Genomic DNA, 15,571 nt, shown 5'->3' on the forward strand with positions numbered 1-15,571 from the left:
TATCACAAATAAGATATAGCCTGCTGGGATAGAGGAATATGGGGTGTTGGAAGGTCTTTCCTGTTGAAGGGAGATTGTTTGACACCAGTAAACATTTTTTGCTGACAGGTGTTCAGGATATGATGTGACCTGCCCTCACTGGAGAGCTTTAAGGACCAGGGAGACAAACTGTTCTGGGAATCATATAAAGATACCTGTTATAATCCTGCCTTGTTTTCATGGGAAGGGAGGGAAGGGACAATATGATTTCTTTCAACCTTTTGTCTTTTGGCACTACTTTCCATTACTGTGAAAGTGATGCAGTATGAGAAAACAAGCAAAATTTCAAGAACACTGGCAGGAATGCTGTAGCAGAGGATAAGACACAAAACAAGCTAACCCAAACTTCATGATTGTACGTCCTCACGACCATGCAAACCTACACACTAGTGCCAATAGGAGGGGCACGATACATCGTGACAAGAGTAATAGGCTCTGCTGGGCAGCAATCCCTGTGACTTCATACCCAGACACAGCAGCCATCTCCAACCTTGTGTACAGTAGACAACATGGAGAAAAATATTTTCTTTAAAGCAGAGGGATTTGGTTATAATATTGCTGTATGAGCGAACAGTTCAAACACAAGAATTTCTCTTTGCATACTGGGATTAATCTTCCTCTCCTATTAATTAGTTTCATTGTCAAAGATTTTGTATGGAAACTTTTACCAAAATGGCTCTTAAATCATCAATTTTAGGTAAAGCTAATTAAAGCAGTTTCTGGCCCTCAGAAACAGCAGGAAGGGACTATAAATGGTCACTGCCCTAGGGTGCAAACTAGCTGGTCCCTGGACCAGACCCCTCACACAGTTAATCCCTGTGTGGTGATGGCTGGAATTTGTTAGTGTCATCAAAGATGTTCTGAAGAAATGGTAAGAGAGGATCCTGCTCTTACACAATAAATGATACATTTAGTTCTATACTACCAGGAAGACATAGAATTGTGTAGATTCATCACAACAGTTAGTAGCTGGGAGGTTTTATTATACTGTAGAAATACCGATCTTCAAGGGTCAGGCTCTAAAGTAGTCAGATCAGCCAAAAAATCACAGAGAAGTTAAAGGGCCAAATGTGATTTTGCTGCAACTTCAAAACAAAGCTATCAAAAATAGAGGCTGAACTGTCTCAAAGAGTTATGCTGAGAACTGATGCACGGGCAGAATTTTGTGCGGGCATAGCCATATGGACAATGTCAATATAGCATCACATATGAAGTAAGAAGGAGACGTGATAACTGTGAAGAAATGTTTAAATAGAGCAACCAGTAAGGAAGGAAGTTTATTTTACATAGGTATGGGCAGAGGAGTAAATGGCAGCAGCAGAAAGTTCGTGCTAAATGTCATTTTTGACTCTGGGACTATCCCACAGGTGTTTGTCATTTCAGAAGCTTGTCGCTCATCCTTGTGAAGCCGTTTGAGGCCTTTGGCAGATATGGGCACAACTGTGGTTTTGTTAAATATCAATTCGATAGGTGATATCTGGTCTGCTGATGTATCTGTGCAGGAGTGGAAATGATAATATTTGATCGCTTTGTACCGCTGGTGGGACCGATGAGCTGAGGCATGATGGAAGAGTGGAGATGGGAGAACAGCTCCTTGCAAGCCTCGTGCCTGTGACAGCCCAGCACTACCTCAGGGCTGGAAGAGCCTCTGACATTCATCTGGCAGCACACCCCAGGGCTGGTCACCACCACAAGCCATGCTGGAATCTCCCAGCCTTTATATAGAAAAGAGCACAGGGCCCGGGATTTTGCTCTGACGAGGACGTACTAAAACAGGGGATGCTGCAGTGGTGATGCTAATTTTGCATCCAGCTGACAGCTGTCGAGTAGAAGAAGCTGTTCCATCTTTCTGTTATGGTCCCTGGCCACCTCTCCGGGTGAAAAACATACTGAAAAAAATACTGAAAAACACTGGCACGATTTATTTGCGCAAACCCAAGACGTGCTGTTCCAGCACCAACAGTTAAACCAGGCAATAAAGAATCACGACGACTTAAGGAGCAGGTGCCGGGGGGTGCCTCCTCCTCGGCCCTCACAGGCTGGGGACGAGCAGAGCCCCCCGGGGCCGCCCTGGGAGGAGATGGCGGCGGGGCGCCGCTCCCTCACGCCGCCGGCAGTTAATCATTAAGCCCCCCCCGAGCCTCCCCGCACCTCGGCCGAGCCCCGTCCCCTCGGCACCGACCTCCCCCGGCTGCCGTGAGGAGGGAGGGCCGGCCCGGGGGCACGCCTGCCGCTCCTCGCCTCCCCTCAGGCTCCCGGAGAGCCGCTGAGGAGCCCATGGGGCGCGGCAGGTGCCGGTGAGGAGCATGGCCGAGGGAGTCGAGGCGGAGGGAGCTTTCCTGCGCCTCCCGGCCGGGCAGGACGAGCGCTACGCCGAGCTGCTGGCCGCCGGCTTGCTGCCCTGCGCCCGGGACGGGGCGGGCGCCGAGAGGGGGCTCCCGGAGCCATCCGCCATCAAGTCAGGTAAGGGGCCCGTGGGGAGGGCGCCGTTAAACGGGAGCCGCGGGGAGGTAGCGGCCCTAACGGAGCCCCCCCCCCTCCCCCCCCAACCGGGCATCTCCGCTTCTTCCCTTCCCCGGCTCGCAGAGCTCCGTGCGGGCAGCGACAGCCTCTCGGAGGACGACGAGGATGGGGACGGCCGCGACGGCAAGCTGAAGGGCGCGGGAGGCAGCCCGGCGGCGAAGAGGAGCGTGGCGCAGATGATGAAGGACAAGAAGAAGCAGACGCAGCTCACCCTGCAGTGGTAGGGCCGGCCGGGCGCGGGGCTGCCTCTGACAGGGGGCTGGGGGCTTTCTGGGCTCACTGCCATCAGCCCCGGTACAAAGCAGCTCCTCCTTCCCCCTAAATTTCCGATTTTTATTTTTTTTTTAATTAGCAGAAGTTTATTCGTTAACAGAGATCTCTGTCACACCCGCACTGGCTGGGAAAAAGCGGGAAAGACCGAATTTATGCAAGAGAAAAATCACCAAGTATCGGCTTACTGCGCCTGAACCGACGGTGCAAGCATCCAGCAGAGACCTGGCAGGAGCTTACAAAGCTTCTCGTCCCGGGTGTGCGGGAACACGGTAGTAATCAACACATGGACAGCCGATTATACGTTATTTTGTTCCCGTAAAATCGGGTTATTCTTTCTTCCCAGAAAGGATAAACCCAAAAGTCTTGAAAAATGCAGAAATGAAAAGTTACCTCAGGCTTCCCATTTGCAAATGGATGCTTTAATTACCTTGTATGTGCATGGCTGTTCGGCTTCCATCGTCTCACTATATATATTTTTACATTATATTCTACCATCCACAGACACCCTACCTTTATTTTATCTGGGCAAAAATTAAACAAATAGGAGGTCAAATTCTGCAGACTTCAATTCATACAGTCTTTACTAAAATAGTCCTGAAGTTAGGGAGCTAATATTGAATTAAATGGGAACTTGGTTACCAAGTACAGACTGTAAATTTAGAGTTTTCCTTCCATCTGAAAAACAAACAAGAATAATACAGATAGCCCAAATTTTTAATTTAGTTTACATCTGACTTCTTAGAGCAGACATTAAATTGTAAGGAATTGAGTCTTGTGAGTCAGTGCAAAATTATTTGGCATGCATTGTTTATTATATAGTATTTTCATATATATTGTTGTAATTTGAAAAGAAACAAATTTATTACAAATCATTCTGGGAGTAGCAGATAATGGAGACTGATAAAGAAAAGAAACAGACAAGAGTGGAATACCTAGCTGTTACCAAGAGTTCAGTTAAAGGGAACACAGACAATTTTTACTTGTTTTTAAAATTAGACTTTGATGACCTTCGCCTAAGCGCTTGGCTTTTGTAAACTGATGTGTAAAATGCATACCCTCCAGAAAATGTCAGATCTTTCATTTTCAGTATGGTTTGGTCAAGAAATAGCTTCAGGTCCAGTGTGGAAATTAAAAAGCAAAAGTAGGAAGAAAAGAGACATAACTCTAGGTATTAAAGATAGAGAAGGTGTCAGTTCAAGCCCGTGATCTGGTCAGAGGACAGCCTTAAACCCATTTTTTTCACAGTATAGTTAGTACTCATATTTTCAGAGTAAGGCTGCCTCTGAGGTGGTAGTCTTTTAAATCAAAATTATTTAAAGCAAAAGTGTATAGACTTTGAAAAAGGCTCATTAAGAATAAGGGACCTTATGTTTGAATAACATATATGTTATATGTTTGTAATATGTTTGAAAACCCCATGTTTTCCATGTTCTGTAACTACCGTAAGCATGAAATGTGGAGTCAGTCTTTTGTGCCTGTCTTGTTCGTTAGAAACTCATCTGTGTGCTGTCATGGATATCTTCAGTAAAATGAAAAAGAGGGCAGTGCCATAAAAACAGAAGGAAAGTAAATTGGAGAGACATGATATGTTGCTTTTTACTCTTGCAGTTTCTTTCTCTATACAGGCTGGAAGAAAACTACATTGTCTGTGAAGGAGTTTGTTTACCGAGATGCATCCTTTATGCACATTATTTAGACTTCTGCAGAAAAGAGAAGTTAGAACCTGCTTGTGCTGCAACTTTTGGGAAGGTAAAGAGTAAAAGTCTTCATAATTCATTAGACTAATTGTCAGAGATTCTAAAGCTAATAGTTTAGTACACCTGTGTCAGGTACACCTGTTAAATTATTTTTATTTTTTTTCCTACTGCTAATGCAGATGGAGTCAGACTAATTACTACTATAACATATGGAAGGATTTCATGACAACAGCTTTAGGGGAATGAAACTGAAGTTCCCTTTGATTTCTCTCTTTTTTTTTTTTTTTTTCTTTTTAATGGTGACATTAATAGGGCTCATTCCACAAAAACAGATCTGATATGGAAGACACTTTTAATTATACTAAAGGCAGTGTAAAGTGAGAAGTGACACAATAAGCAATATAGGAAGAGGAATAAAAATTAATAACACAAAGAGCTCCTGAATAAAAAATTGTTGATTCATCCTCTTTTCTACCCTTCCCTACAATTAATCCTGAAATCATTTAATGAAAGGGAGATGTGAACTCTCCAAATTAAACCCTGAGTAGTTAGTGAAACAGGAAACCAAAAATGTTTCAAGGATCATCTTTTTTTAAACACTCCTGATCTGTTCATTGTTCATAGATAGCAAAATGCATTAATTTAATTAAATAATAATAATGGATGTAAAATCCAGTTAATAAAATGAACTTACTTTTTCCTCTCAAATTTGATATACTGAGAAAGTATATGTCTAATTTTCATTACATAGTTTCAGTATAAATGAGGAAGACTGTAGCTTTCCATTTAAACATTGTTTTGACCATGATCTAGCTTTTAGATCAAGCTGTTAGTTCTACCTCTATTACTGAATTAGTTTTTTTACTTAATAAACTGTTTCCCTTAAGCATCATTTACAGGAAGAGTGGAATATTTTTAGGACACTAATCTCAATCTCAGGAGTCCAGTGACTGAACAGTTTGCTTGATTTGGAATAAATCACAAAACATGATTTTTTTATATATGCAACATGGAGCATAACCAAAATTTCATAGGGTTTCAGAGTGGATAAGTATGTTTAAGCCTGTGCAGCCTTTTGATAGTGAAGGAGATAGAAATGCCCACAGGGTAAATATTTGCTTGCCTTAATCTTCAGATCACAATTTTCAAAACAGAAATCACTTTATTTCTAGCTATTTGACTTTCAAAATGGAATACCTAGCAGCCAAATCTTTCCCTCGCTTCTGTTTAGATCCCTGAAGCGAAAGACACAGTTGTACTTTAGGGATCTGAATGGGGTAGGATCACAGTGAAGAAAACTAGACTTCGTATTGTAAAAGGGAAAATTGAAAGGAAGAACAGACAAAAAGGGTGGGAAGACTGGGGGTATACAGTGAGATGGACAAGGATGGAAGGACCCCTGCAGTGTAAAACATGCTTAACTGTTTATGTTGTGGCTTACATGTCACAAATACTTATTCATGAAGTACAGTAGATTGCATATTTATCCTCCGATTTCTTCCATGAAGAGTTTGCTTTAAAAAAAAAAAAAAAAAAAAAAAAAGTATACCATTGTGAGAAATTAATACTGTTATTTTCTCTTTAGACCATTCGCCAGAAATTCCCTCTCCTTACCACAAGGCGGCTTGGAACAAGAGGCCATTCAAAGTAAGGCACAACTATCTGTGTATCCACTTACAGAATACATTCTATGAATCAAATACATTTCCATGCCTCCATAATGTGTAGTAATTGGTAGAGGAGATATTCAGATGGAAAACTGTTAGTGTTAACTTTCATGCACCTGATGAAACCGATACAGTGTTTGAATTTGAAAACATTACTGCAGGCATAGTTACTAAAACTAAACTGATTATGCTTCTAAAACATCATCATTTTCAAAGAGCCTTGCATTGGTTGCAAATAACGTGTCCAGATGTTATATATGTACATATATGTATAAAAAAATCATATAACATATTGTTACAGCCGTTCATCTTTCTATAAATAATGTGCTATTTAACTGATTTGCCTTTTGCAAATATGATAATTTTCAATCTGTTCTCTTGATAACAATAGTGATTTAATTCAAGACACCAGAAAAAAGTATCTTCTTAAATTTAGAAGAAATTATATATTTGCACTTTGTTATGGATAATTTTTAAAAGCTCTAATCAGTACACAGTCTGTAGTGTAGGCATTTCATGTATAATGTATCCAGTTGATTTGTATATTTCAACTGTGGAATGTTAGGCTGTGGGAATAGATATTTATGCATCAACTATGGCAAAATATTTTGCTAATTCAGGTTCTGGCATTATGCTTTAGGCCATGACAAAGTTAGTGTAAAACTGTGGAGAACAGTTGGAACAACATCTCTTACATCCACTGTCTCATCAGTGCCCTCATACCAAGACTGCTGAGGAAGTACTGCTGAACTGTCCCCAGTCTGACTTTTTTTTTTTTTTAATTTAGAATGCTCTTTCTTAAGGAAATAAAATAATAATAATTTAAAAAAAAAAAAGTGTGGTGTATTGATGTAAAGAACATAGAGAAGTCAAAATAATGCTGTAGGGTATTGCTGATATCAAGGTATGAATTAGGTAATTTTAGGAAACCTCTGCCCTTGTTTGGGGAGTCACGAATACAAAAGTGCTATGTATTGCTCCAAACCAACACAGGTTCTGAGCTTTTCTTAGTGTTGTTCATTAAATTGTAGTTTCAATGTTTATTAATCTCTGTTTATTAAACAAACAAACAAAAAAAATGTTTAAACTTACTGTGCCTGTACCATTCTACATAAAATAAGGCTAGTTAAATAGTTTTATTCTTTTTAAGTAACTTTCAAAAAACTTTAAATTTGGGCTTTCAGTCCCAAGTCTAATTCAGATCAGATCCTTATCTGTAAATGTCTATTGATTGCAAAATAGGTTTGTCCTAAAAATAAGACAATGCTATGAGGAGCAAATTAAGACAGGTATTGTGTCCAGCTTTCTGTGTATACATAGAAGTCAAACATTTATTATTAATGCTTATATTTTGAGATATACATGCCTTTAAAAATGCGAGTAGGATTGTTCTCATGCTTAAAATTACAAATGTTTATGTAGATTCTGAGTAAGACTCAGGAAATTAGCCTTATAAAAGAAAGTATAAAGAGTTGATGTTTTACTAAAGCATAACTGGAGAGCAAAAAAAATATCAAAGAACAACTTTGCTAATCAATAAGATAGAAAACTAGAATATTGGTACTAAAAAGAGAAAAACAGCCATTTGCTTTGTTTAGGAAAACTATTTCTGAAAGGCTTAGCCTTAAAAGACAAAGGTACTCTTGTCTTTCATTAGTCTATAAGCAAAACTTAAAATGAAAGGAGGCTGAAAGAAAAAAAAAAAACTTACAAGATTGTGGTTTTCCTAAGTGCTTTGTAATATAATAGGAATGTCTGGAAGATGCACTGTTTACTTTTACAATTCTGGAGGGGTTGTTTCATGTTGTTATGCTCGCCTCTTTTCCTACCTTAGAAATATCAGAAATAAGCAGGTAAGACCACCCTATTTTTGATGAAGAATGCACTGGAGATGCAATTAACGAATTTTAGGTTTTGTTGTATATACAAAGATGGGAAATAATTTCAATTACAATTTTTAAAAGACATTATTTCTTTAGTATATCTCATACATTTATTTTAATAAATCATTAATAAAAACAAATCCAAAGGAAAGCCTACATAGAATGTTTTCCTTTCTATAATACAGGACAATTATTGTTTAGCTTCTGTCACAGTCTTACAAATTTGTAATCCATTGATTTTTTTTCAGGAAAAAGTAGTATAAAATCTATTTTGTAGTTGCTGAATAGAGAATTTTTGAGAAGAGTTACATTTAGAAGGGTAGTTTATAGGGGAAAGAGATTTAATGGAGTGTCTGCTGTGGTGAAGTTGAGCTATAGTTACAGGCATAAGCTACTGTAGATTTAGTCAGCTTTGCAGATGGACAATTGCTGTTGTGTTTAAGTTTTTAGGAGATCTGGCATTTATAGTCCCCAGGAATATTTGACAACCTACTTGTTCGTCAATGTCTCGGTTAAGTCTTACATTCATAACCCAATGTATTTGGAGAACTACTTTCAAGTCATAATGAATGAGAGAATACAAGGGGAAAAGTCTGCCAAATGCTCATTATATTTTTGATCTGACATATCTAATACATTGATAAACAAGATCCAATCAGGATCCAAACTTCCAAAAATGTCATGTATCTGCATAATTTAAAGTAAAGTACATGCTTCAAAACATGTTTTTGACATGGGAATCTCACCACAAAATTAATCGTGTCAGTGTAATTCACTTTTCTCCAAGACTATCACAGAAATGGGCAGCTTTTCTTCAGCAGATCCAATAGTCCTACTGACCTTGGTGGTATTATGTGCCATATTTTCATATGGATTAACTGTTCTTGAGCAATTTCCTCAAAGGGATGAGGCATCAGCAGGTTTTGTTTGAACATCTGGCATTTGTTTCTCCTTTTTTTTTTTAAACTAGGTTTTTCCTCAGAGACTTTTTGTCTGCAGTTCTCTTTTCCACTACAGTAGATTTACATTGTTCTGGCTGTGCAGAAAAGAGCCTCGTAAAAGGCACAAGTGACAATATCTCCAGTTCAGAGACTGAATACAGCAGCAAGTAGTCACAGAGAAGCAATAGTATAAGCAATAACCAGTATCTCTGATGTTGTGGATCATATCAGAACCATAGTCTCACTAATAAGGAACAAAGTCATTTCTGCTTTGGCCAGGTAGCAGTTAGTTGTACAAGTATCATTTATGGAAGTATTTCCATTAAATTAATATGTAAGGTAAGGGGCAGTTCCATTAAATGACTAGTTACTCTCTGCTTTTATCAGCTTGAACTCTAGATGTTATAAGCTGTGTTACTGGGACTGGTAAGAGACACTTCTTACTAGTGGTTAAATTCTACTTTTTTAAGCATGATAGTGGAGTGACATTGTTTTAGTTCTGTTGTTACTGTCGTTATTTTGCTATAATATTATTAGGAGTAGTAATAGAACTAACTATTCCTAACAGAGATGTTTAGTGTGGTGGCATTGCCTAGGAGGCAATCAATGTCCAGTACTCAGATGTTGCAGAAGCATGAAAGGAAAAAGACAATTACCTTCTAATGGAATTGTTATTCTTATAGTGCTAAGAAAAGCTACCTCCCTAGGAATAAAGCACCTTACTGCATACTGTATGCATACTCAGTAACACACTGATAGAGCCTGGCTGTGGACAGAAGAAAACAAAGAAAGTCGGTTCCCTCTTCCAACCATTCCAAGGTGACAGCCATTGTTTTTCTTCCACACCAAAACAAGTCCAAGCTCTTTCTAAAATTCACATGTACTGAACTTCAGAAAGCATTGCTGATCTAAGCTGAGACACAGGTGCTGCTCTAATGTGCAAGAACTTACATCAATGTTAGTTCTGAGCAGCATTTGTCATCTGAGGTTCTGGATAAAGGAGGGCCTTAAAATGGCTCTAATAAATACTTTTGATTACTTGAATACTTCTGATTATTGAGAACTGTCCTCAGAGTCTCTCTCCCTCTGTGTTTACATACAACCTGTTTGCACAGAGTGCACACACTCATTTAAAGAGTTGACCAAGAAAGTACAAAAAACTAAACTCAATTTTGTTAGCAACACTACCCATGCTGCTTACTCCAGATTGCTGAATAGCAGGGGAAGACTTCTGTATCCCTGCTGAATGGCAGAAGACCCAAACGTGGAGCAGGTTCCAAATCCACCTTTTTGCATAGGCAATGTTGAACATGCTATGCTACTACTAGAATTTAGTTATATTTTTCATGGTACATGAATTACCTGGAGCAGCTATTCAGGAAAATGAGCATACTGCTCAGACCATACACACAGAAGGCTGTTTGAGCTCAAGTTACAATTTAATTTCTTTGTAGACTTTGATCAATGTTGAATCTTAGCTTTTATCCATGATGTCTGAAAACTATTATCTTATTTATTAGGAGTGATTTAGTGGGTTAATAAAACTGATATGGCAGCTGGCCCCATGATAACAAGTTATTGCAAGTCCCTGAACAGCTTAAGCCTATCATTTCCTTATCAGCTATCATTTCTGTCAGTGTATGCTAAAATCAGGGCTACTAGCTACATAGGAACATATGTTATAATAAGCCACTGAATTTAAGAGAAAATTAGTTTAGTTTGTTCTTTAAAAGGTTTGTTACAAAAATAGGGAATAAGTTCCATATGATGACTGTTTTCCTTTTATGAATTATACAATAGAAATATGAGTGGAATGCACATATACTGTACATAAACATATAAATACACACATAAAGAGATAGAAGGTACTTGAAGATGTAGGTTAAATGAGTCTACTTCAATCAGCAGGGAGTAAAAAGTCTAAAAAGTCAAAAATCAACAGGGAGTCAAAGCTATTCTTCTAAGAACTTTGGAGTATAAGAGAATAAAGATCTTTATACCTTATTCCTCTGTGGAGTACTCCAGATAGAACTGAATTTATACTGAATTAGATGTGAATAATCTAGATATCGAATCCTAACTTTGTAAAGAGTTACTGATTTTCTTTGGCCTCTGGCCCACTCCAGCTTTAACAGCAGGGAATTCCAATTTTGTGGTGAAAGTGTGAAGTTTTATTTTTAGAATTTACAAAATGACATGTGATTGAGAGATTTGGTATGTTGGAATGAGATGCAGGCCACTGCTTGTTAACATAGCTAATTACAAAGAAATTACTCTGCCTGTAGCAATTTTAAAGAACTGGTCACAGCTCTATTTAGTTTTTCATCCTGTGCAACTTCAAGTTGAAATAAAAGCTATTATTTCAAAGGATCCATACTTACATATTTTTAAAACTTCTTGTGTCACATTTAAACTAACTGAATTTCCAAGAAAGAGGAAAAAATGTTCATGCCTTTAACATTTTTGCCAGAACTCTGTCTAATATTTGGAATTTTCAGATTCAGGTGTTTGGCTCAAGTCCATCTGTTTAATACCCATAAATCAAAGCTGTTGGTTTAAAACCTTCAGGACTTTAATTCATGACAGAGATGACGCACTACTGTATCTGAGATGGAGGCCAACTGTCCAGCATTATGACATTTAATGAAAGGTCACATTTAATGAAAGGCATCCTAAACCACCTTGAAGTGTCTCTTTGATTTGATCAGTCAGCTCTGACTTCACTGGGTAAAAAGAGAACTGTACTGAGCAGATGGTCCTATGAGCTTCTGAGTATGAACAGATATTTTAAAATGCTCCGTTCACCACATCACCATTCATCAGAGAAATATGTTAATGGGGAAAGAAAACTAACAGTAGAGAAATAATCAAGAAACTTTTGGCCTTCCTAAGTGTCACCAGGTACCACTGTGTTCCGGTGGTGTTACGTATACTCATCAATTTCAGATGAACAATAAAATCTGTGATGCCATAGGTTTAGGCAGCCACTTTATGCCACAGTTTCTTGGCTATAAAATCCTGAGTGCATCCAACAGACTGTCCAGAAACAGAATGACTCTTTCTGCCAAGATTTTCAAAGACACCTAGGCTAAGCAAACATATTACCCTAATGAACATCTCCTTAATTATCATTTGTATCTAATGCCTTTAGTCAGCATTGTACGTGTAAAGCATTTGAGGTTTTTGTATTTATCTGCAACTATCCTATACAAAAGCAAGCAGAAAGATTGTGAATTTTTGTTTATTTTTGTTTTAAATGGGCATCACCAGGAACAGCAGAGATGAGCTGAAAACTCGTGTGTTCTATAAACTATTGGCCAGAGGATTTGTGTCTTAGGAGTAAACTTTGATGCAAGTCTTTGAGATGTTTCAGTGAAATTAGTGCAATGATGTTGCAATGTATGTTATGTTTGGTTTGCAAGCAAGGTACTTCAACAGCAAGTGGTACTTTGAAGCAGTTTGGTTAAACCTAACTGCTATGGTGTTTTCAAGATGACTTTAGTTAAAACCAAATGATCCTTAATATGCAGTCCATAACATTCTTAGACAAGTTTGGTTTAACTCCACTTTAAATGTACTTTGTTGAATTTATAAGACAGGGCCTATCACCCTTGATAGATGAACTCAAGCAAACTTTGCTATGACTGGAGAAGAAAGAGCTGCCCCCAGCTTGCTCTCCTGCCCTACTCCTGAAGGTCACTTCTTTTGTAGAAAAATCAGTGGAAAGCAGTATCTACAGCATAGCTAGTTTTCTTAGCACCAACCCACTCTCTTCAGTGTCTTTGGTTAAGATGTGCTCAGAAATGCAGAGGCTGAGCAATAAACACTTCCTTCTTTAATTTCTGTTTTTGGAGCAATAATCTCCAGGAGAGCAATGAGGGAAACAATTGATAACTGCTTAAGCAACTAAATAATGAAGCAGTCAGTCAGCCTACAACCTGAGAGATGAGTGGATGAATGAGATATTAACATTTCTAGTCGTAGGGGGCTGAACACTAATTTATAGGGGAGCAAATTACTGGGGAGTTATTTTTAACTGAAAAGTGTTCTGTAGAAGTCTAAACATAACAGTGGTAAGTCTGATAGATTACACCTGATGGATCAAACCCTTGCAACAAACAAAATAAAATGAAAGAGAAAGCATGTCAGGGAAAAGAGATGTAACATGTTTCTGGGACATTTGTTCTACCAGAAACATTCTTGAAAGAGAGAAAATGTTTTAAATTTACAGAAGATGCTAGCCTTGAATTTTGGATCAAATCGTGACAATACTGTTTTCTATGAGACCAGATTTTTTCTATGTCAGTGAAAGGAATAAGTGGAAACTATAAAGAAAAGCTTTCATGTAGCATCAAAAAACAATCTGACAGTCTGTTTTATGTCACACAGATATAAAAGCACTCCTTTTTTTTTTTTTTTTTTTTTTTTTTCCTTTCACAGGTATCACTATTATGGCATTGGCATTAAAGAAAGCAGTGCATACTACCACTCTGTGTATTCTGGAAAAGGCTTAACCAGGTACAATAACATAACATCTGAGACATAGCTTCTATCCCTACTTTAGAAAGATGGTCAATAAAAATGTAACTTTAAACTTCCCTGAGGAAATTATAGGACGCTAAATGATATCAGAACTAATATTGTTGTATATGTCAGTGACTGGCATTCACAGATTTAGGCAATGGTTTACTCTCTAAAGATACTGATTTAATTTAACATCTTGATCTAGATCTTTTGCTTGTGTCTTCCAGTATGGCCCCATTGAAGTCAGAGTAGAGCTGCATCAGTTTATATCATAAGAGGATTTGTTAGTGTAAAGCAGTAAAACATGGTTTCCAGAACACTTGTCTCATTTTGTTTGCTTGTGTGTCACCCTCCGATTTCTTTCCCCAGGACAGCTTCCCATTATGAAACGTCTGGAGAACGGTGTGAAGCTGGCACCTGTGGGCAGGAGGGAGGGGTCAGTGTAGATTAATATTTACAGATCCTTTGACTGGCTAATATCAGTTTAAACCTAACCCAGGAAGCTCTAATTATATTTATTTAAGGGACAGCTAGCAGGATCAATACGTTACGATAGCTGCCTGTTGGTTTGCCAAAGATTAATAGTTCGTAAAACAAATGTCTCTGTTCACATATGGCTTGAATGACGGCTTTCATTGTCTACAGCAGTGTGCCTGTATATGTGGGGACTCTGAGAAAAGAAAGGAATAAGGGATTTTATAAACACACACAGAAAATTCAGTTGCTGGCAGATTCAGGTTATATCCAGAGACTTTTTCCGAACAACAGGGCAAGTGTAAAAATTGAGGGTAATGTTGCCAGTAATGCTGAAAAGGTGGGATCTTTCTACTGCAGGACTTAAGGTATAAAGGACTAGAATATGCCATTTCTCTATCCATTATTTATCCAGAGCTGTAGTGGTGTTCCTGGTACACAGCTAGATGCAGTTTTTTCTGTAATGCAGCATTATCTTGAACAAATTGCTCATTTAATTGACTAAAAACAGTTATTTTCACTTAAAGGAATATAGTCACTCTTAGTCCTCAGCTTTACATCAGACAGTTTTCATGAGTATTGAGTACATCAAAATTTTCATTGAGTATATCAAAATTTTCATGAGTACTTACTGTTCTGTCAACCCCTATTTCAAATGAAAGACTCTTACACACCTTTGAAAATCCCACCCTCTACATATCTGTATCTTTAGGCAATTTATGCCAAATCCACCAAAGGAATCATGTCTGGAAATTCCTAAAATTCGGGTAAGTTTTTCCCCCAAGAAATGTACAGATTTCTCTAGTTGTCCCTACAATCATTGTGAAGTGCTTTAAAAATGATCTCTAGAGAGATCAGAAAATAGATAAGTCAGAAGAGCATCTAAGGTGCATCAGTAGCATTCTCACAATGTGTAACAGCACTCTTGATGCTGAGGAACTGAAGCCAATTTGAATCAATCCATCCCAGACATATAAACTGTAAGACGTACTTGGGAAGCTTGTTCTGAATATTGTGCTGCTATTGTGCTGTGATTTCTGATACAGCCTTTATAAAATAGCTTTCTGCTGTACTGCTAGCATTTCTGTTTCACTAACCAAGGCAGAAAGAAATATGAGGAGAGGGACTAGATTCTCAGCTTATGAAGATAAACTGCTTAAGATTCACTAGTAAGGAACCTTTTAGTTGTGTTAGGACTTATGCTCTCATGTTGGAGGTGTTGAATTTCCAGGGTCCAGCAGACACTAACTGGTTTAGAACAGAATCTCAAATACTGACTCTGAACACCGTGGGCCATCACTGTGTTTGGATATGGCTATGTGAAGACAATGATGCGGTAGCCTGGGGTTAACAACAGGCTTCTGAAGAAGAAAAGTTAGGTAGTGTAAGGATTCAAAATAGAGAGTGAATGTGCCAGTTGCTGGATGCTGAATATAATGATCCATCTTAACCTCTGCCCTTTGCCTGATATGTGTTCTAGTAAGTAAGCTATAAAATTGGTTTCTGAGTCAAACTTGGAGCAGAAGTAGGCAGGGAAAATGTATGATTTG

At 38.3% G+C, this 15,571-nt stretch overlaps 1 protein-coding gene across 1 annotated transcript in view; it reads left to right on the forward strand.

Moving 5' to 3' along the window:
- Positions 1 to 2,345: 2,345 nt before the first annotated feature.
- RFX6 (regulatory factor X6) overlaps positions 2,346 to 15,571 on the forward strand; it is a 35,490-nt gene continuing 22,264 nt past the window's right edge. Inside the window, exons 1-5 of the mRNA XM_032184469.1 lie at positions 2,346 to 2,502; positions 2,626 to 2,782; positions 4,461 to 4,584; positions 6,118 to 6,179; positions 13,464 to 13,541. Coding sequence (XP_032040360.1) covers positions 2,346 to 2,502; positions 2,626 to 2,782; positions 4,461 to 4,584; positions 6,118 to 6,179; positions 13,464 to 13,541 — 578 coding nt within the window. The remainder of the gene's footprint in view (positions 2,503 to 2,625; positions 2,783 to 4,460; positions 4,585 to 6,117; positions 6,180 to 13,463; positions 13,542 to 15,571) is intronic.

The sequence above is a fragment of the Aythya fuligula genome, chromosome 3 (assembly GCF_009819795.1).
Source record: "Aythya fuligula isolate bAytFul2 chromosome 3, bAytFul2.pri, whole genome shotgun sequence".
Lineage (NCBI taxonomy): Eukaryota > Metazoa > Chordata > Aves > Anseriformes > Anatidae > Aythya > Aythya fuligula.